Below are 21,222 nucleotides of genomic sequence, written 5' to 3'. Positions count from 1 at the left end.
GGGGGCAAGGTATGGAGCTGCCTTGGAGACAGGCATAAGTATTCCCCTCGAGCACCATAAAAAAGTAATCTGAACAATTCTCTATATTTGCTAAGAGTTTTCTTTTAGACGAGACTGACTTAAGCATCGGTGGCTCCATCAGGTGACCCATCAGGCTGTTGGAGTTGGGAATGATTTGTATGTGCAAGATCAAAAAGACCCGAGCTCCCGAGTAGTCCGATTTAAAGGTGTGCGAAACACGTCATTAACAAGATGAAATAAAATGAAAAATTTGTGAATTGTATTGAAATTATTAGAATTAAGATTTTTATGAGATTATGAGAAAAGAAAGAGAAAAAGTTAATAAAATATTTATAAAGTTTAAATAGGGGTAGAATATAAATTTTAATATTATTTTTGTTTTATAATTTAAAAAAATTGAATAATTTTTTACGTTTTATTTAAAAATTTAGAAAAAATTATAATAATTAACTAATAATTAGATGAAAAAATTAAAAATTAAAAAATATTTATATTTAAATATTAAAATAAGATAAAATAAATTCAAAATTTGACAACCAGACAATTTCAGCAGCAAAGACCAAATTGCAAACCATTTGCGTAGCAGATGCACGTGTACACGTAAGATTTTAATATTTTATATTAAATGTGATTTCTTTAAGGAATATTATTTTTTATTTAAAATTTGTCACTATCAGACTTGTTGATATGCCACAATCTAAGAGTCTTGTTACGTTAATTATTTAAATAAAGAAGCAATTAAAAATGAGAAATTGGTTTGCGTGACTAAAAATACAAAATACAAAATGAAGAATAGCATGAACACTGATATCATCTTTGCCTTTAGAACTTGATCTAATTACCATCTTAGGTTTCCACTTCGATTTTATTTTTCTAATTTACTAGAGCTGTTATGTTTTTTTATTATATTTATTTGTTGCTGGATGGTTAAAAAGTTTTTTAATTTAAGACTTAAAATGGAAGAGATAATATAAATAGATGCGACGAGTTTTCAATATTTATTATTGGCCGAGCACTAAACACAATAATTGACTTATGATACGAGAATTTTTTTATATATATTCAGTCATGGTTGTAACTTTTTTTTTAATAAATGAATGATGCCAGTCTTTCATAAAAAAATATTTATTATTATCTACCTAATATTTTTTTATAACGTTTGATACTCAATAAATATTATATATATAAGTCTATTTTATATGTTTTTCCTATTATTTTAAACTATATGCCGCTATCGTCTTCTCTTTCGTAATTTAAAAAGAAAATTTATTAGAAAAAAAATTATTATATTAGAGAAGTTTCCCTTTTTCCAAAGATCACTTTTGCCTAATCTTTCATATAAAGGACTCTACACTCTTATGCAATCACATTTCAAGATTTAACCTTTCCTATTCATGATACTTACTTTTTCTCCTCTCTTTCTTTCTTTTTCACTCTTTTCTTATTAATGACTTTTATAAATATACTTATACTAAAAAAACATTATTGGTACTTGATAAATAAAACAAAAACAAAAACAAAAAAAAATTGAACCCTATGAATTGAAATTTCCCCTACTAGAGAATTAAAAAAAAAAAAAAGATGATGTTTGCAGTCATATAGTTTGCAAGCATCATTCAATCGCTTTAAAAAAAATGAATAAATACGATATCTATATTTAAAAAACTAATTTTTTAATAATAAATCTTATTCTATTTCAAAATAATTATGCAGAGTTTATGCATTCTATGATTATACGTAACATTATTTAAAAAATAAAATCAAAAAATTAACTTATTGAAGCCTAGGATTTAAAAATTTTGTCAATTCATTTGACAAAAAGTGGGTCCCAGGTAAATGAAAAAAAGATAAATAAAATTATTTTATCAATAACATTGTCTGAAAAAGAAGGATCCACAAATATTTGGATAGCTTACAAAACTCCCATTATTTGTATTTTGTAGGGTACAAAACAAGACCATAATTTCAAGACAACACAAGTACGACCACAAATCACTATCATAGAGCCAAAATTTGTTGTAATATGAAATATATATATATATATATATAAAGAAAAAAGAAAAAAAAAAAAAAAAGAAAGATCACAAATTTCAAAATCTTAATTCAACTTGTCTTTCTACGTCTTTGTCTTGATAAGGACAAGAAAGCATGAAATGAGCTCTTGGAGCTCTTCTGTGTTCATACTTCATTGCCCACCGCTAGGGTAAGAATAATAATAATAATAATAATTAAAAAAAAATTAAAGAGGTGAAAAGTTAGGAATTAAAAATTTTAAAAGTTTATTTTTGTTAGAAGGGATAAATATGTCATTATTATTATTATTGCAAATGAAAATACTTTAATACTAAAGAAAGATAATAAGAAATATTAAGGATGATGTTAGAGCAATCGATTAAAGATATTGAATTTGGTACCGACAGTGTAGATTTTTTATTATTTTAAAGTATTTTTATATTTTATTTTAAAAATATTAAAAAATAAAAATAAGAATACTAAAAAAATAAAGAAACGCAAATTAAAAAAAAAAAAAAACACCTTTGATCTGTATAAATAATAGGTAACCAAATATTAAACATTGGAGTTGGTGATTAAGGAATAAGAAGATGTAATATAAAAAGAATAATGTTATGTATAATTGTGAAGTGTATAAATATTATAAAATTATTTTTAAAAAAATAATATTTATTATTTTGAAAAATAAGATTTATTATTTTTATATAAATCTTATATTTATTTATTTATTTTAAAATAATTATATAATATTTATGCATTCGTAATTATAACTATAATTATTTTTCTAAAAATTAAAAAATAAAAAGGCAGACGTGGACTACTACTTTGTCGGATAGCGATTCCACTATATTCATCGGTAAAGAGACTTTTTGCTTGATTACAGCTGTAATCACGATCCCTGTCTCTCTCTTCCTTTTCCTCGTATTATTTATTTTGTCAAATAATAATTAAATAAAAACTTTAGCAACTACAAATTTGTACTATTCGATTCCCTAAAATCCGATTTCTAAATTGTTGAAAATTTATGACCCTCCATATAAGACGCCACGTGGGCGGATCTTATTGCCTCAGCCCTGTAAAAGTGCTTCCTCTTATTGTCGTATTTTTATTGTAAAAAATATTATCTTGAATTGTTTGAAAAGAATTTTTAATTTTAAAACACAACAATGACTTTTAGATTGGATTACATTTGAAAAGAATTTTATTTCATATTATTATTATAATTTTATATAAAATATATTAAAAAATATAATTTTTTAAATTTCAATTTAATTTTTTTAAATTTCAAAATAATAATAAAATTAAAATATAATATGTTATTCAAATTTTATTTTTCATCTAAAATCATCTCATTTTATCTTTAAATTTAAACTAACTCTTAAAGCTAGTTTGAGAGTAGAGAATTCTCATCTCAAAATCAAAATTTTCATATCATCATTATATTTTTTTTAAATTTTCACAAAATATATAATAAATAATTAAACTTTTCTAAACTTTAATTTAACTTTTTTAAATTTTAAAATTATTATAATATTAAAAAATAATATTTTAAACTTTTATCTCAAATTTAAAATTATCATCTCTATTCCAAACATGTTCTAAAGTTTAATCAAGTTTTTGTTGGAACTTAAAAATCTAAAATAAAAGAGAGAAGGAAACAAAATAAATTGGATAATATTTATTAATGCACATAGAATATTTTAAATAATATTAAATAAATAATAAATATCATCGAATTTGTTTCATGTTTCACTCTCTCTCTCCTAATTAAAATCAATAAAAAAATAAAATTTTATTTATTTAATTGTTAAGAAATATGATGCTAAAAATATCCGTAATTTATTTTTGAACGGTATTAATTTAACTTTTCAGGTGAAGTGCGGAGATCCCCTTCCCATCATTGTCAGCCTCTGCTTCTACCTTCTAGTTCTCTGCACCAAAAAACTAATACAAATAAAGGATAATTCCCTTCAATTTCTCCGTCTATTCCGTGACAAATAATGCATGATCGGTAGAAAAGCATAATATATTATTGTTTCTTCGGCTAGCGCGACGAGAGAAAGAGAGAAGCAATTTGGGGTTGTCGTCGTGATCAGCGCAAGAGTGTACGTACTGTTCTTTTTTTCTTTTTGATTTCTCAGTCTTGGATGCAAGTCAAAGTTCATTATTGGGTTTGTTTGTTCAACGAACTGATCCCTCCCCACAATAGTTTTTGTTTGTAAATTCCCACATTCTTGCTTACAAGAGTTAGAGACGCGAATGCCCACTTGTGTTGATATTCAGGCAGAGAGAAAGGGTGAGCAGGATCTCATTCTCATTTCTCAAATGGTTGTTCTTGTGAAGAATTGGAGCTATGAATTCAACTGCGCATTTTTGAGGTGAAGATGGCTCTTGTTGTGTGATATATGTTCTTACTTTGGCTTCTTGTGCTCTTTTTGCCACACTTTTTTCTTCTTCTTTTTTTAAGTTCCTTTGTGGCATAACTTTAGTTGTGTCTATTTGTTCTTGGTTTTGTTTGTGCTCAAGTATCTTGTTTTGGTTGCAGTTAGTTTCATTTGTGGGTTACTCATTCCCTAGCTAAATTTGTTTATTTTTTCTGCATGGGGTATAACTCCTCCGTTTGAATCAAAACCCTTGCTTGTTGTTTGCTTTTCCGCTAACCACACATGATGGTTGAATTTTGAAGTATTTAGTATTCTTTTTAGAGTACTAAGAAGTGCAGTTTGATTTCCTTGAATCGTCGTTTCTGTTTGCTTGACGAGAACATGTGGGATAAGGAAAGTCTGATCTTATTGGTATTGAGGCTTGCACCGGTAATCCTGAAAGCTAGACTCAACTGATCTTTACCATATCGGAGTTTCTCAGTTGAGTAACTCATGCTATACGACTCAAAAGAGCAAAGTAAAACTCTGAAGTTGAACAGGTTTACAACGAGTGTACAATTAAGCAGAGGACTTTCATCATGCAAGGCTACTAGTTTTTTGCTATATACAAGGAAAATTACAAGAAGCCTCAAATCACTAGCCATCTGGAACAACGTATCGCATAGGAAAAAGCCGCATATTTGCTTAATCGCCTTCTAAATAATTCAAAGAGAAATTTGACCATAAAATAATATGGAAGCCAACGATTCTTTTGTTGATGTTCTTAAGCCAATTCAGTAGAGAAGTTGGATTGAGAGTCTGTGACACAAGCCCATTTGAATTTCTGCATTCTTATATTTATTAGGATACTTCTTGTAATTTGTTGTTCAGTTGAAATTTGTAATTAGGATATATGCTGACATGCTGGTTGTTGAGTGTAAATTGTCAGAGGAAATTCTGAAATTTTGCCAAAACCCATGAGGGCCTTGAGTGCTACAAAAGTTATATACTGATATGAGTATATCTCAATGCACAAATTGTGTGACCTATTTCTCAATGAACTGACCACATATCGATAGTTGGGAAAAAAGGCTTCTCCCTTTTTGTCCTACTGATGCTTATCACCTTCGTACTCCAAAAATCTCTGCTTTTATATAAGTTTTTATACAGGGTTGCTGGTTGCTTCTTGTTTATAACATACTGCAAAAGTATTGACTTATTCAACTTTGGTTGAAATAGAACCACGGGAATAGAAAAATGAGTCCACCAACAAGAAATGTGAATGTCTTCACTAAGTGAAAGTCTCTTTCTTTACCATCAAGTCACTTACCTCCTGATGTTGCAGGGTTCTTGAGCTATCGGAGAATAGATCTACAATGGAAAAGAATTTGTAACCTTAATGGATCCTCAGGCTTTTATTAGGTTGTCTATAGGCTCACTGGGATTGAGGATTCCTGGGCCCAGTTATAACTCGGCTGGAATTCATGCACTTTCTTCTCCATGTTCATGTGAAATTCGTCTTCGAGGTTTTCCGGTACAGACAACATCAGTACCCTTAATAACCTCTGTTGAAGCTACCCCTGATTCTCACAGTATTGCCTCAAGCTTTTATCTTGAAGAATCTGATCTGAAGGCCTTGTTGGCACCTGGCTGTTTCCATGGCACTCATGCATCTTTAGAGATAGTTGTTTTTACAGGGTGGAAAGGGTCTCATTGTGGTGTAAGCATCAAGAGGCAGCAGATTGGGTCATTTAGACTGGAGGTTGGTCCAGAATGGTGTGAAGGGAGGCCCATAATTCTTTTCAGTGGTTGGATAGGTATTGGCAAAAACAAGCAGGAGAGTGGAAAACCAGGACCAGAGCTTCATTTGAGAGTGAAACTGGACCCTGATCCAAGATACATTTTCCAGTTTGAAGATGTGACTAGATTGAGTCCTCAAATAGTTCAGCTTCAAGGCTCCATTAAACAGCCTATCTTCAGTTGCAAGTTTAGTCGAGACAGGTGATATGACAAGCATGATATCTTCTACTCCCATTAAATCACTGCAACATTCTCTCTCTCTCTCTCTCTCTCTTTTTTAGTTGTCTGTTATATGAAATTTGATTGACACTTAATCAGGATTGTTTATCCATAAAGTAAAAGGAAGAAAAGTAAAAGACAATAAGCATTTAAGACCACTACCTTACCAATAAATATATATTCTTGTTAGAGTAAATTATAAAATTTGATTGACACTTAAAACATATGTCAAGATTGTTTATCCATATAGTGAGAGGAGGAGGAAAAGTAAAAGAAAATAAACATTTAAGATCAATACCTAACCAATAATTAAATTTTCTTGTTAGAGTAAGATGCAGTAATTCTTCCCCTCTAAACTGGCATCTTACTCTAACATGCCACCAAAGTTTTTAAATCATTGCATATCATCCCTTGATTCAAAGTTTTGATTGGCCCTTTTTGTCCAAATCAACCATTGGCACCGGTCATCCAAATCAGCCACTAAAGTGAGACTAATATATGAAAACCAAGTCTTAATCACACAGTTCCATTCAAATAAATTACCCACGTGTTCCTGTAATTTAATGTCACCAACCCAGACCAGTACATTGCTATCATAGTGAATCTAGTGATGTCCCTAAAGTTGAAGTCTGAGAACAGGGCAAAATTGAAGCTCCTCAAGATTCTTTGCCAATAATCGGATGCGTAAGGTTCCTGATTTGTATGGTTTTGACTACATCATGTTGAGAAACTAGTCCACAAATTAAACCGTAACGGTATATGTAACTTTGAGTGGCATGCACTTTATGGGTAAAAGTAACACAAAATCATTTTTTTATGTCATATAATCTGCAAGAGAAATCAGTGATCTTTCATGAGGTTCCATTTGGTTGCCAAAAGCTTTAAAAGAAGGAACTTATCCTGTTTCCCAGCGATTTTTGTTGTTGTCATTGTATACTTCTTTCCCTACTCCACCCCCCAAAAAAGGGAAAAAAAGTGATAATGCACTTTTAATTTTTCCTTGAGGAGTGTGTTGCAATACGTGAAAGATATTGTACGTGAAAAGACTTTAATATTTCCTTGTTTCTATTTCTCTGTTAGCCATGTCGTTCAGTAGGACAAACTGCTATTTGTCCCCCTTTTTTTAACAGGTCTAATGCATTGTCAGGGTACCCCAAGTGGACCCATTGAGCACTTACTGGTCAGGATCTACTGATAGTTCTGACCAAGAAATGGAGAGAAGAGAGAGGAAGGGGTGGAAGGTGAAGATACATGATCTCTCTGGTTCGGCTGTTGCAGCAGCATTCATAACAACTCCATTTGTGCCGTCAACAGGTTGTGATTGGGTGGCAAGGTCCAACCCAGGAGCTTGGTTGATTGTTCGCCCAGATATTTGCAGACCTGAGAGTTGGCAGCCATGGGGAAAGCTTGAGGCATGGCGTGAACGTGGCATCCGAGATTCTGTCTGCTGTCGATTTCGACTTATTTCTGATGACCAAGAGGGAGGGGAGCTTCTTATATCTGAGATTTTTATTAACGCTGAAAAGGGGGGTGAGTTTTTCATAGACACTGACAGACAAATGCGAGCAGCAGCAACTCCAATACCGAGCCCACAAAGCAGTGGAGACTTTGCAGCATTGGGTCCAGTTGTTGGTGGTTTTGTCATGAGTTGCAGAGTGCAAGGGGAAGGGAAGAGAAGCAAGCCATTGGTACAATTGGCCTTGCGACATGTAACATGTGTGGAGGATGCTGCCATCTTTATGGCACTTGCAGCGGCTGTTGATCTCAGCATCGAGGCATGCAGGCCCTTTCGAAGGAAGATCACAAGACGAACCCGCCATTCTTTATGATGTGGAAAATCGTCTTGATTAATTTCCAGAGACGCAAAACAACTGTACTTTATCTTTGTATTTATTTGGTCTTATGCATCTGCAAGGGACTAAACAGGGATCCATGTTTAGTCCCTTGCTTACAGAAGTTCTTAGACTTGAGAGCATGACAGTTATAGCCTGGAATTAACTGCCTGGAAGAGGGTAACCTGCCCTGGCAATGCTCTTGTAGTTATTATTCTAGCTGCCATGACAGGACATGTTTGATTGAATCCCAGAAGGTTATTTCAGGCTGAGCTGAGAATAAGCAATTCCGTTGCATGCTCACTAAACCAACGATTAGTCTAGCTGCATAAGAAAATATAAACTTATTATGATGCTCAATTGTAAAGTTAACTTCTTGATGATGAGCTGGATCTCATATCTAAATGTAGCGAGGATTCATATGTGGAATATCTAGGTTGCGTTCATAGAAAATGATTTCACGTAAGTATACAAATCCTCCCATTTTTTGTATATATGTTATTTGATGCATGGCGTTGAAAATATCTTGCGGTTCGGATTGAAACTTTTTATATAAAATATCAGTCATTTTCTTTCATGAGATGCAAGATGAAGACAAATTTAAATGAAATTTGTGACACCTCCAATCCTTGCTTGAGATTTAGTAGTGATTGAAGCATTGGAATATGCAATACTAGGTTACATATTCTTTATTCATGATAATTAACAAGCAAGGCATCTAGCATATTTATAGTAGTATAAATAACTTGCAGTGAAAAAATAACAAGGGATTGATCAAATAACATGGTACCAAAACAAAATCTATTATATCCCACAACATCATGTTTTTAACATTCATACAAAAGTAGGGACCCAAACCATTGACCCTTCATGACCCTCAAAAAAATTGGCTTGTGCTACATAATTAAAAACATTATTCTTTTTTTCCTTAGATCTTTTGTATCTATGTTATCAACTTCAAAATGATCTCTATAAATTTATCAATCTCCTTGAGATGATTCTTGAACGTGAGAATTTCTTCAACCACATATGACTAATGGGGCTTACGCTTCCCTATCTTGCTTGCTATCTTCTAAACCTATCACTACTTCTACCTTTCGGGAGAATGGTAGTGGAATTACCACAATAAGATTTTGAAAAATATCTGCAAGTTATGTCACAAACATACACAAAAGATAACATAAACATGCATAAGGTAAACATAAACATGGATGCATGAGCATAAATGTTAAATCTTTATGAATTGTATTTTTCACATATTCAGAATTTAAAAAAAAAAAAAAAATGAACTTGTTACAATATAACTCTTTGCACCACTTACCATTTCTTATTATTCACATATTCTTATTCAATATAAACACTTATGGATACCTCATGGTTTCCACTAAGAATTGTGTGCACCTATTACTTACTGCATCACAACACATGCCTTTCAATCAACTATGAATACATTATAGGAGAAACACTCAAGTAGATCGATACGCCTTCACCATGAGTTCTCTCTCACTCTTGGTAGGTTGACACGCCTTCACCAAAAGTTCAAAATTAAGATGGCAATTCGCAACACTTTTATCACACTTACCACATTTTTGCATCCACTAGCATTAGGCGTTATGACTTCACTCCAGAAACCCATTCATTGTACTTTGACTGGCTTTAAAAAGTGTTTTAAGAAATACTTCTAAGTATAAGAGTTGTCATGTAGTATTAGGGAAGTCCCTAAGTCATTTCTTCAAAGAACGATTAGTTTAGATTGCAAATTCATTCACTACCGAAAATAAAAGAAAATTATTACCTAAGGCTATTTACAACTCTATTTACAATGAAAATCGATTCTTTTTTGACATTATTAAGAATGCCCTTGTTTCCTTTTGCATAAGATAGTGAATAAATGCTAAAGGATATGCAAGAAAAATGAAGAAAATAATGTGTTAAACATGAGTGGGGAATAAGAAATATCTAGCTCGAATACAAGAATTTTTGCTCCAATGCACATTGACGTTATTTCAATCACTTTCGTTTATTAAGTAGATTCGTGAACGTGCATTGAATAAATTATGGTTATCCTCGCTTAAGAAGCTAAACCACATTCATCAACGTCATTTAATCCAAAGTTCCCAAGAAATAAACGGGAAGATTGCTAAGCTTACATTCTAAGGGAGATTTCATCAAACACGATGTGTGTAATTTTGAAACCCACTATTTCTCATTCCCAAGAGTTCAATCTAACCCAAAACATATTTACACTACTTAAAATTATTCAACACCAATTAATTTAACCCAAAGCACAAATCTTAACAACCCCAAACAACCCAACGCAAACTAAGCAATCCAACAACGTATAAATATAAATTCAACGCTACTAAAAGAAAAAGTGAAAACCACTAAGAATAAGTTCAACTCACACACAACTACCATGGGTAATTTACTGAAATAAACACAAGCTGAAATGAGAAACAACTTAGATGTAGATATAATGAAAATAAAAACTTGAATCCTGCCACAAGTCTTGGATTCAATAAGAAAAATGTCAAAATCGAAAATGATGAAAAATGGGTCTTGGGAGTCAGCTGAACATAGTCTAAAACTCTCTAGCAAAAACTAAATGTTTTTCTCTCCCACCTTTCTGTTTTCTCCCATCCTTGAGGTAACAAATGAGTTGCCTTTCTATGCACATAGACCAAAAATATCCAAAATGGAGTAGGCGTGACTTTCCTCTGTGTAACCTAGCCTCATTTTTTCTACTAGCAACAGTTGTGTGTCCAAGAAAGGAAAGAAAAGAAGGGACATGATCTGCTGCAGCAACATTTAGCTTGGAATGAAGCTTGCATAAAATGGCTGGTGCGTTTGGTGCAAAGTGAAAATGAAGGGTCGTAAGGTGTGAGATGGCTTTTTGTGACGTGCAATTTCAAGGGCCATAAGGTGCAAGATCGTTTTCCGTGAAATGTGCTTGTGCAGGGGCATGAGTGAATTTGAAGCTTTCATTAGGTGAAATTGAAAATGCAGGGCAAGGCATGTGATGCATCTTGACGTTTGATTCTAGGAGCGTGGGTGACTTCCATTATGTGAATGGTTTGGGTGTGAGAGTTGCTTTCTGTAAACTTGAAAATGGTGAAGTCTAGACATTCTTTTTTTGCTTGGTGCAATGGCTCACATGGCCCACCTACATATATGCACAATAATTAAACTTCCTCAACTTCATATAATAAATTAGGCTGTTATTAATTGAGTTGAAATTCATTTATTAAGGCCCAACTCATTCCATTACTAGCATGTGAAAACTTACTTTAATGCACAACCTATAAACTTTGCATGAACATGAGATAATAGCATGTGAAAATAGCAGGACATGTAAATGATATGAAACATGGTACATGGAAATATAGCATTGAGAACATATCATGCAAGCATAGCTTTAACATTCGGACATACAATATAGGCACAACTCCTGATGATCCAACATATTACATAAGTGTGATTTGCAACAATCAAATATGTCACATAGGCATGAGTCAAAATATACACATGATTTGGACATATCATGAAAAAACTCAAGCACACACATGATTTAGCATAGCAAAAATCCAAATTTATACATATAGACAAATAGAACATACACAATGTTTACACAAAAACATGAGCACATTATAGAGTAATTTAGATGCTAACTTATAAAATTTCGATTTATGGATGGAAATGTCAGGCAAATAAGCTAAAAAAAACATTTCTAGGCATTAACACTTACTCCATAAAATTCTCAAACTCATAAGACCAATTTGTGTACTTGGTGGAACTTAGAATCCACTTACTGAAGGTTCCTAGATTCATCAGACCATGGTGGCCTTTTAAGCCTTCCAACACCATCTTTGAAAAACATCCAAAACTTTCTTATACATAAACAATATTTTATGTCCCAAATAGACATGAAAATACTTCTACCCTTGATAGGGATAAGTCCCACTCAGATACCCCCATCTCAAGGGACAAGTCGGCTATGAAAAAATGTAGGTACTCATTTTTGGATGGAGGGGCAGAGATTAGTATGACAGGGTGGCTTGTATAACTCCAATATTGGGAGAGTAGAGGGGAACCAAGAGTTTTCCCATAAGTTTTCTCATTGGCCATTTATTATCCTGGGATAGGTATGTGATCAGGAGTAAATTTGCGTTCCTCCGTCCTCCATCCTACATCCGGTAATTGGAAATGGGTTATCTACTATGATGGTAGCTATTGTGATTGTAAAGGTCTTAGTGGTCATCTTATTGTATATTTCCATCTAAAACAGAATGAAGGGACTGAGTGAGTTCAACAATTCAATATATGAAAGTTAGTGCCAGTAGTGGGAACAAATGAGTAAATTATAATGAGAAAGTGTAAAATATAATGATGCAACAATGGACAATTAGACAATTAACATGTAGAAACGAGCTTTAAATTCAATGAAGTGTAACCAATATTTGTAACAATTATTAACCCAAGATTGAAAATAACTGAGCCATAGTATATGAATAAGACATCAATTAATCCAGTATTTATCAAAAGGCTCATTCTTTTATCTTTTAGTTAATTTTATCCCAAATTCACATATTTATCATTGTTCACTATCCACTATTCAAGGTATCCTGTGACATGTGGACTTGGTTTTATTCTCCAAGTGGATTGTGCAATCTTTACTCCCCTTCATCACATAGAGTTGTCCTCTCATAGCACTCGTGGCCACATGCCATGGTCCAGTGACTAGATCCATAATCAGATCTAATACTAATTTCAAAATTGGAACATTTCTGATTGAATCTTTTAATTATAACAAATTGGTCAACCTCATTTCCATAATTAAGATTGTTATGGGGATATGTGTAGAGCAATGTCTTTTGCACGAGCATATAGCTTGTTATAGAGACATGCATTAATATCACAAAATAATTAATATTTCAACAATCGGTCCTAAATCCAAAATAAAATCAACAATAAATGGCTAGTCATATTCATAGTATCTTAATAGCTAATAAATATGAATAAATAATCCAAAAGCTTGTTCATAGAACTGGCACAGTTCCCACTTACTTCATGTAGTAAGTTTTTAATAGTTGTTTGAGTACGTTTCTCTCTTTTTTTCTTTCTTCCTCACTCCCTAGTACCCGATTCACCCACCTCGCCCACTCTTATAGATGCTCTAGTTTCTTTCCCTGCCTACCACTCTCACTCTTCACTTTTGGCTCGCACATTCCTTCTTTTAACTCTTACCCTCATTCTCTTTCTTTCCTCTATGATACTATCACCTCGCCTTTCACTTCTTCACTTTGTACTTTCTCTCTTTTCACTGTAACTGACTATTGGTCCTCTTATTTATAGTGCTTGGATCCTTCAGCTGCAGTAAAATTGAAAGTCTATTAAGTTAACCCATGTTACCCCGTGTCTACTCTGTGTTACCCTAGTGTCTACTCTGACCCCCTAGGGCATGGTGGAATACTCTCCTATGCTAGAATGCTCAGTCCTTCCATGTTTGGCATCATTCAAGCAAGTTTGCCTAGCAGACTAAGCAAGTATGCTCAACCATTCTTCGTAAGCCAGCCATTATGCCGAGCAAGAATGCTCGGATACTATTGAGCCATTATGCTAAAAAATTTCAAGTTCATTTCGAGTCCTAATTAGGCATTAAGTTTGTAGTAATAAAAACCACATTTGTACAAATGCTTTCACACAACTCTAAAACTCTTTATGACCAATAATGTAATCAAGAAGTTTTGCACATCTAAAATGTTTTACTGCATCTTGCTCATCAAGTAACTGCGCTCGATCACTTGACAATATTCTACTAGAAAATAGAGTGACATCCTGCGCTTCAACTTCAATTTCTAAAACTGATTCAAGCAGAAAAAAATTGATACATAATTTTTTTTCGGTCTTTTCCTCCCTCTTCTAGATGAGACATTGTAACGATGATAAGTCTAAAATATTAATTTTACAAGTATGATTACAATACCCAGTTCCTATTCCATTTAAGAAACGAAGCTATCAATTTTCTTAGTAGCACAATGCCTTATACAAATCTAAGGATATTGTTTTCTAATCTTCAATTCTACATATCGATATGATCATAACAACTAAGAGCATTGGCAATGGCCTAGCCATTTGCCAATGCAAGTCTAAATTAAAAGTAAATATGAGAAAATGCAGCTGCATTGGCTTGGCTATATGTTTCAAGTTTGAGATTTATGTACAGTATTTGTTAACTCCTCACCAGACTTGGCGAGGTACTGTTCTGGGGCCAACGCATATTTTATTATTATTTTTTTCAGTTAACTTGTTCTCTCGTTTATTCTCTTTCTTCGTCCCGAGCCCTTCCCTCCCCATTTCCTCTTTCTCTTCTTTCTTTCTCCAGAAACCATTTTCTCTTGTTCGACCAGGCAATCCGCTTCTCTCCGTCAATTTTTTTCTTTCTTCTGGACGAAACCTCCCCATTTCCTTTTTTTTATTCTTTCTTCTCCCAAAACTCTCTACTTCTTCAACCCAGGCGAACCCCAGTTCTTTCCATCGCATGAATCTCTTCTTCAACCTTCAAGGCCCCTTTTCTCCGTCGATCGTCCACATTGCCGTCGTCTTCCATCCCAAATGGTAATCTCTATTCTCTGTGTGTTCTCCAGAACGCTTTCCTCTCCCTCTTCTCTTTCTATTTTCTCATATTTTCTCTTCATCAAGTGATTGAATCTCCGTGTATTTTTCTTTGCAAGGACCATTGATGTGTTGAACCCCTTTCCTTGCCAGTGAATCATCGTCTAGAAGGTTGTGCCATTTCGTCCACAAATTTTCCATAATAAAGCTCCGATTCGGGTAAATGATTTGGTATTTGTAATTTATAAATTGGTAGGATTGTGGTTGGACTCATCTGAAGGTTTATTTTTTCATTGTTTTTGTGTTGAATGCTATCCAGATGTGTTGAATGCATTTTTGTGTTGAATGCTATCCAGATGTTGGGGAGGGGGAGGGGGCGGCGTGAAGCTTTGTGAGGAAGATAAAATTTCATTGGTTAGGTTTTTTCAAATTGAACTTTGAATGCTAGTTTTTTTCTGGTTGGTAGGGCGTTAAATTTCTGGTTTAAGAAATACAAGGAAAATAATTATTAGGAATAACAAGAAAATGGTTCTAAACTTGGGTACGAGGGTGTTGTAAACTAGTTTTTTTTTTTTTTTTTCATCTTTCCTGCAATATTCGGTAGCCCCAGAAACTGTAACTTGGGTATAAGGAAGTTGTAAAACATTTCTAAAAAATACAGTTCTAAACTTGTAGATCAAGTCCCCACATAGTTTTTTTTTTTTTTCATTTTTCCTGCAATATTCTCATTTTTTCTGTGGAAGTTGTAATGTCTATGATGAGCATAATAGGAAGAATTCTCAATTCATTACTCTGTTTCAATATGCCTAAAAGTCAGACTTGGGTTTCCATTTTCACATTTTGAGGCCTAGAGTACTTTGGGGGTATGAACGAACTCTTATATAGGTGAAACTCCCAAATAATGTTTTTATTCCTCTTGTGTTCTTGAATGATGGCTCGGTACATGTGTTGAATCTGGTTTGTGCTCCTAGTTTGTGAAGTTGAGTCTATAGTGGTCTGCTATATTCATTCCATATTCTTGATGGAATGAATATGGTGTATTGAAAAGAGATCACCTCATTAACCACACCTAGTTGCTTCCGATAAGCCTTCCATGCCAATTCCTCCATTTCCCATAGAAATTTGGTGAGCAATAATTTTTTTTAGATAAGGTGTAGTAAGAGTCAACACCAAATTGGAGTTGAATTTCACACACACATAAAGACACATAGATTCTTTTAATTATTTTACAACCAAAGCATATACTCAATTAAAAACAAGTATGCAACACATTAGTGAAAAAATGCAGTTGTATCAACAATTTATGTTTCAACTGCACTGGCTTTGATGCAACACATATACTCAATTAGTCCAGCTGCAGTGGCTTTGATGCTATTTATTGCCTGTCCCAGAATAAAAAATGAGTTCTGTACCATACTTCTGAGCAATATTGTTGGGTAGAACATATCAACAGACTTATACTTTGATTTAGTGACATTGTTTTTTTTTTTCTCCAATTATTCTGAAAATTTAATATAGATGTTAATGACTATTTTCTCATTTGCTCAAGATTGTTATGAACTATTATGGTCTGTTATGAATGGTTTTGCATATTGGGCTGCTCATTATATACATATTCTTCCTTGCATAGTATTTGCATCTACAATAGGCAATCTGCACCTGCACCTAGAATAGACAATCTGCAATCTGCACCTGCATCTACAATCTGCACCTGCATTTGCAATCTGCACCTACAATCTGCACCTGCATCTGCAATCTGTATCTACATTGCACCTGCAATCTGCACCTGTAAATTGCATCTGCAATTTGCACCTACATCTGCATCTGCAATAGATGTGATTGTGGCGATTGCTCAAATCCTCCGAGTTATTAAGTACTTTATTGAGAATAAAAAATTATGCAATCTAGAAATGTTGGTCTTGCCTAGGAATGTTGGTATTTAATAGCTAACCTTCTTTTAAAAAATAAAAATAAAGTGCAGGAGTTGGAGAAACAAGAATCAAGAAAATTGACTGATTCAAGAGTGATAGGTCTGTCTTTGCCGATTCCAAATACACAATGACTCGAGCTTATTGCTTTTTTATACATGGTGATTGTCTAAATTGGAAGCTGTAACCAGCATTAACTAGTATATTTTCTCAATTCTACACCAAAGTGAACAATGGAATATATAAAATTCAATGTATTTTGTTTGTTTAGTTCTGGATAATTTTCCATGCTATATAGCTGCTTTGGGTTCAATTTAGTGGAATTCAATTTTTTGTTGTATCAATACCAAGCTAGAGGGTGAGGTTCCGTGAATTTCCTATAGCTTGTATGCTAGTAAATTGACCCTCCAAAGAGCTCAAATGAAGTTTCAAATGAATACCAACTTCCTATATGTAGTGTCTTTGTAAAATATTAAAAGAATAAAAATTATCAAATATTATTAAAATAAATAATATAATATTATTTTTTAGAGTTGAAGATAGCTAGTCCAATGTGGACTAATTTAGCTAGAAGTCTATATTATAGCCAAAACACAATATTCTAGCTAAATTTTAGACTTGGCAATGGCTAGCCATTGCCAATGCTCTAAGACTCTATTCCGGCGATTTATTCAACTTTTACAATAATTTAAATTGCTGCAATCGACCTTTTTTGACGATTTATAACTAAATGGATCGACATTTGTAAAAATTTGTTTATCATTTGCACCTAAAAGAAATTACTAGAAATATATTTTTTATCCACGATTTTTGTTAATCATTGAAATTAATGAAAAGTGGCGGATTAATTGCGTCGAACGTGCAGTAAATTTGGAATCGTCGAAAATAGTTAAATATTACCATTTTTAGGGATTTTTACGACAATTTTGAGGGATGGAAAATGCTTGATCTCTTATATTGTGAGAGAATAATCTCGTTTTTGCAGTAAATAACCATAAATAAATTACACCAATGATTCTCTAAAAGTTATCCCAAAAAAAAAAAAAAAAAAAAAGCTCAGATCCTTTATCACCCAATCGACTAAAGTATTGCTAGTCAGTTGTGATAAAAAAAAAATTAGGAATGTAGTGTTCTTCATGTAGCTCCGTCTAATTCTTAAAAATATCGTGGTCTTCACCAAGTTTATCAAGAATGATTGGCTCTAACTGTAGTGATTTAGAATTTCCATTTATGATCATTGTATTCACCCTTGTTGTCCAATCTTCTCTCAAATCAAGTCGTGGCAGTTCTTTATAACGCCTACAAAATAAAGTTCTACAAGGTTGACTCAATATTCGAAGTGCATATTTCATTAATTCCGGTACGGTATGCTTTCTACAAAAGTCCCAACATATTCCTACATGATCAAAAAAAAAAAAACCAAAATATCATAAATATTTATAGAAAATATCATATCTTAAAACAGAAAAACATATATTATTCACCTATGAGGATGGCATGTTTTTAGTATTACAATAGTCGAAGCGGTGAATATCTTTGGTATTGTCATGCGGTATTATTGTAGTTCCTTCGTAAAAGCTTCATTTTCATCTGAATCAACCATATTTTCGAACATATAGTCTATACCATCCATCATGTCAACATTTCCCTCAAAATTGTCATTATACATATAACCTGGATCAAAAAAGGTTGCAGCTGCATGTATTGGATGAATAATCTTCCCTCGCTTATTATTGAATCTTTTTCATGTACAATTATAAATAATGTGATCATATTAATTACTTTTTTCAATTCCATTTTTTACCCTTTCTATCATCTGATATAAGTATCATATACTTGAGTCCTTGCGATTAACTAGGCATTGAGTTTGTAATAGTAAAAATCACATTTGTGCAAATGCTTTCACTCGACTCTGAAACTCTTTACGGCCAATAATATAATAAAGTAGTTTTGCACATCTAAAATGTTTTACTGCCTCTTACTTATCAAGCAACTGCGGTCGATCACTCGATAATATTATACTAGAAAATGGAACGACATCCTACGCTTCATTTCAATTTCTAAAACTGAATCGAGTAGAAAAAAAATGGATGCATAATTCTTTTTTTTTTTGGTCTTTTCCTCCCTCTTTTAGATAAACATTGCAATGATGATAAGTCTAAAATAATTTATACATGTGACGCCCCCAAATCCCCACGCACGGACACGGGGAAATCGAGACGTCCGGATGATGACATCACGGGTCGCCAACCTAACGACGTGTGCCAAGTGTGTGTATAAGCAACAAATGTGCACGAAGAAACACGCAGCGGATAGCAAAGTCATAAACTAAGTATCAGAATTTTCATTGTTTAATACAAAGTTGTTTCAAACTTATATATTAAAATATTTCAAGATACAAATATTATTCAAAGCAACAACAAGATATTAACTTCAACTCAGACCTCCGGCGGAGCCGCATCCTCGGGCTCAGCCTCCACCTCCTCTTTGATCCCTGCACTAATATCTACGGTACCAAAAATGGTGCCGCAGGTAAGTAAAATCCAAACGCCACCAGATAAAAACATAATAAACTCCACAATATACATGAAAGAATGCAAATGCTCACATCCCATAAAATTACATTTTTTCCACGCATGCCAAAACCCCATTTGGCCCAAAAAACGTTACCATTAAAAACATTCATCGCCATTATCCCAAATCAACATACCACCATTTTCCCAAAAAATGGATCACAAAGCCTCAACACATCCTCGCCATTTTTTTCAGAAAATGGCTCGTATCCAAAAACCATAAAACCAATCCAATTATGCATGCACCATGATCTCCCCTAGGGATCATCCGCACACCCTGGCTCTGTGCCACACCGCAGGTAACGACTACGCGTGTGACACCTAAACGAGCGATGCCCAGACTTGCGCCCAGCGCGTCCCTGGCCAGGCCATCCTCTAGTCCCCGCCACTCTAGGGACCACGGAGTCGACACGACAGCGTTACCCTATCATGCGATCCGGTCGTCGCCCTGCGACCACCCAGGGGATGTCACTTAGTATTATCCACTCTCGAGTGACCAGAGGAGCTCCACCGAGATAATAACCCATCCCGGTTTGGGCTCGTGAGACACACGCACTCGAAATCCATTTACGCCAACAAATCACAATTTTCTCAATTAAAACAAAATGCACATGAATGCAATATGTAAAGCATGCCTCATGGCACAAATAACCAACCAATCGCAAACAACCAAAACTAAGCACTCCGTCCTCAATCCATCCAACCCCCGAACTCCTCGGACTCAGTTCGGAATAACCAACCAGCAGTCAAATAATTATTGTAGGAGTAAAATATATTTAAATCTAAACGTAGGGTTTGAAAAATACTTACAGCAATATATGGTATTTTTTGAAAGCTTGCGGCGTTGCAAACGGCGGAAGAAAAGCAACGTAATAGTGTAATTTACACTGTGGCCATGAGTAATAAATTACCCATTTTTGACCTATCAAAAATAAATAAATAAATTACCCATTTTTGAACGGGGAAAAACCAAGGCTTGGGATTGATAGGGAATGGCTTAGAGGTGTTTATGAAGTTAAAGGAAATGAGTTTTGGCCGTGGGTGACGGTGGAAATGGCGGAGGAAGCGGAAAAAACTCAAATCGGAGTTGAGCTCGTGGGAGCTGCTCCGGCAATGGATCGAGATCGAAAATGGGTGGTTTAGGTTGGCAAGAGGTAGGGAAGAAGCTGTGAAGAGATAGTGGCCGGAGGTGGTGCGACGGCGCCAAAATCGGTGAAAAACTGTGTGGCTTGGAGGAGCTCGTGGTGGCTAACGGTGGCTCGGATGGAGGTAAAACTTGGTGGGAATGTTCAGCGGTGAGAGGGGAAGAAAACTGGGTGGGTGGTGTAGGCCACGCCGCCGGCGAGCGGCGGTTCTGGGCTGCAAAAGCAACCGGCGACAGGGAAAAAAATAGAGTAGGTGTCGTGACTTCTAGGAGCTCGTGGTGGCTAACGGCTGGTCCGATGGTTCTAAAAATTGGTGGAGATGATCTCTGGTGAGAGGGGAAGAGAATGGCAGGGGTGGTGCACTACATGGCTGTCGGACGGCGGCGCACCGGGCGGTCAAAGGGGCGGCGACGATAAGGAGAAAAGGAAGAAGAGCTGTGCAGGGAGAGAGAAAATGGGAAGAAAAAGAAGAAGAAAAAGAAAGAAAGAAAGAAGAGAAGAAAAAGAAAAGAAAAAAGGGAAAAAGAAAAAGAGAAAAGAAAAGAAATAAGGTCCAATCCTTACTCCGGAAACCAAAAACCGATCCGCTGAAAACGATATTAAAAATCGTAAAACGACTAAAAAAAATTAAACACAACATCAAATAAATTAAAACCAATTTAAAATACATTAATTTAAAGTAAATAAACCAATATATTAATTAAATTAAAAATAAC

General features: G+C 34.2%; 1 protein-coding gene and 1 long non-coding RNA gene across 7 annotated transcripts; both read left to right on the top strand.

The window, feature by feature from the left end:
* Nucleotides 1-3,917: 3,917 nt before the first annotated feature.
* Nucleotides 3,918-8,714, top strand: LOC122300104. Of its 4 annotated transcripts, none has more exons than XM_043110510.1 (4): nucleotides 3,918-4,139; nucleotides 4,318-4,412; nucleotides 5,743-6,398; nucleotides 7,564-8,714. In XM_043110510.1, exons 3-4 carry the CDS (start codon nucleotides 5,797-5,799, stop codon nucleotides 8,243-8,245), a joined length of 1,284 nt encoding a protein of 427 aa, XP_042966444.1. In that variant the 5' UTR covers nucleotides 3,918-4,139; nucleotides 4,318-4,412; nucleotides 5,743-5,796; the 3' UTR covers nucleotides 8,246-8,714. The 4 variants fall into 4 exon arrangements, with proteins under 4 accessions (XP_042966444.1, XP_042966443.1, XP_042966446.1 ...); XM_043110509.1 differs by having other exon boundaries at nucleotides 4,244-4,412; XM_043110512.1 differs by lacking the exon at nucleotides 4,318-4,412.
* Nucleotides 8,715-14,404: 5,690 nt separating this feature from the next.
* LOC122300103 lies at nucleotides 14,405-17,069 on the top strand. 3 transcript variants are annotated; one of them, XR_006239907.1, is made up of 3 exons: nucleotides 14,452-14,863; nucleotides 14,980-15,274; nucleotides 16,842-17,069. It is a non-coding gene; the product is annotated as an uncharacterized LOC122300103 (long non-coding RNA). The 3 variants fall into 3 exon arrangements; XR_006239908.1 differs by lacking the exon at nucleotides 16,842-17,069 and having other exon boundaries at nucleotides 14,476-14,863; nucleotides 14,980-15,079; nucleotides 15,180-16,389; XR_006239906.1 differs by lacking the exon at nucleotides 16,842-17,069 and having other exon boundaries at nucleotides 14,405-14,863; nucleotides 14,980-16,389.
* Nucleotides 17,070-21,222: the final 4,153 nt, after the last annotated feature.

The sequence above is a fragment of the Carya illinoinensis genome, chromosome 2 (genome assembly GCF_018687715.1).
Source record: "Carya illinoinensis cultivar Pawnee chromosome 2, C.illinoinensisPawnee_v1, whole genome shotgun sequence".
NCBI classification, from domain to species: Eukaryota; Viridiplantae; Streptophyta; class Magnoliopsida; order Fagales; family Juglandaceae; genus Carya; species Carya illinoinensis.
The sequence above is the reverse complement of the archived record's forward strand: the minus strand, read 5'-3'. Positions and strand labels throughout refer to the sequence as shown.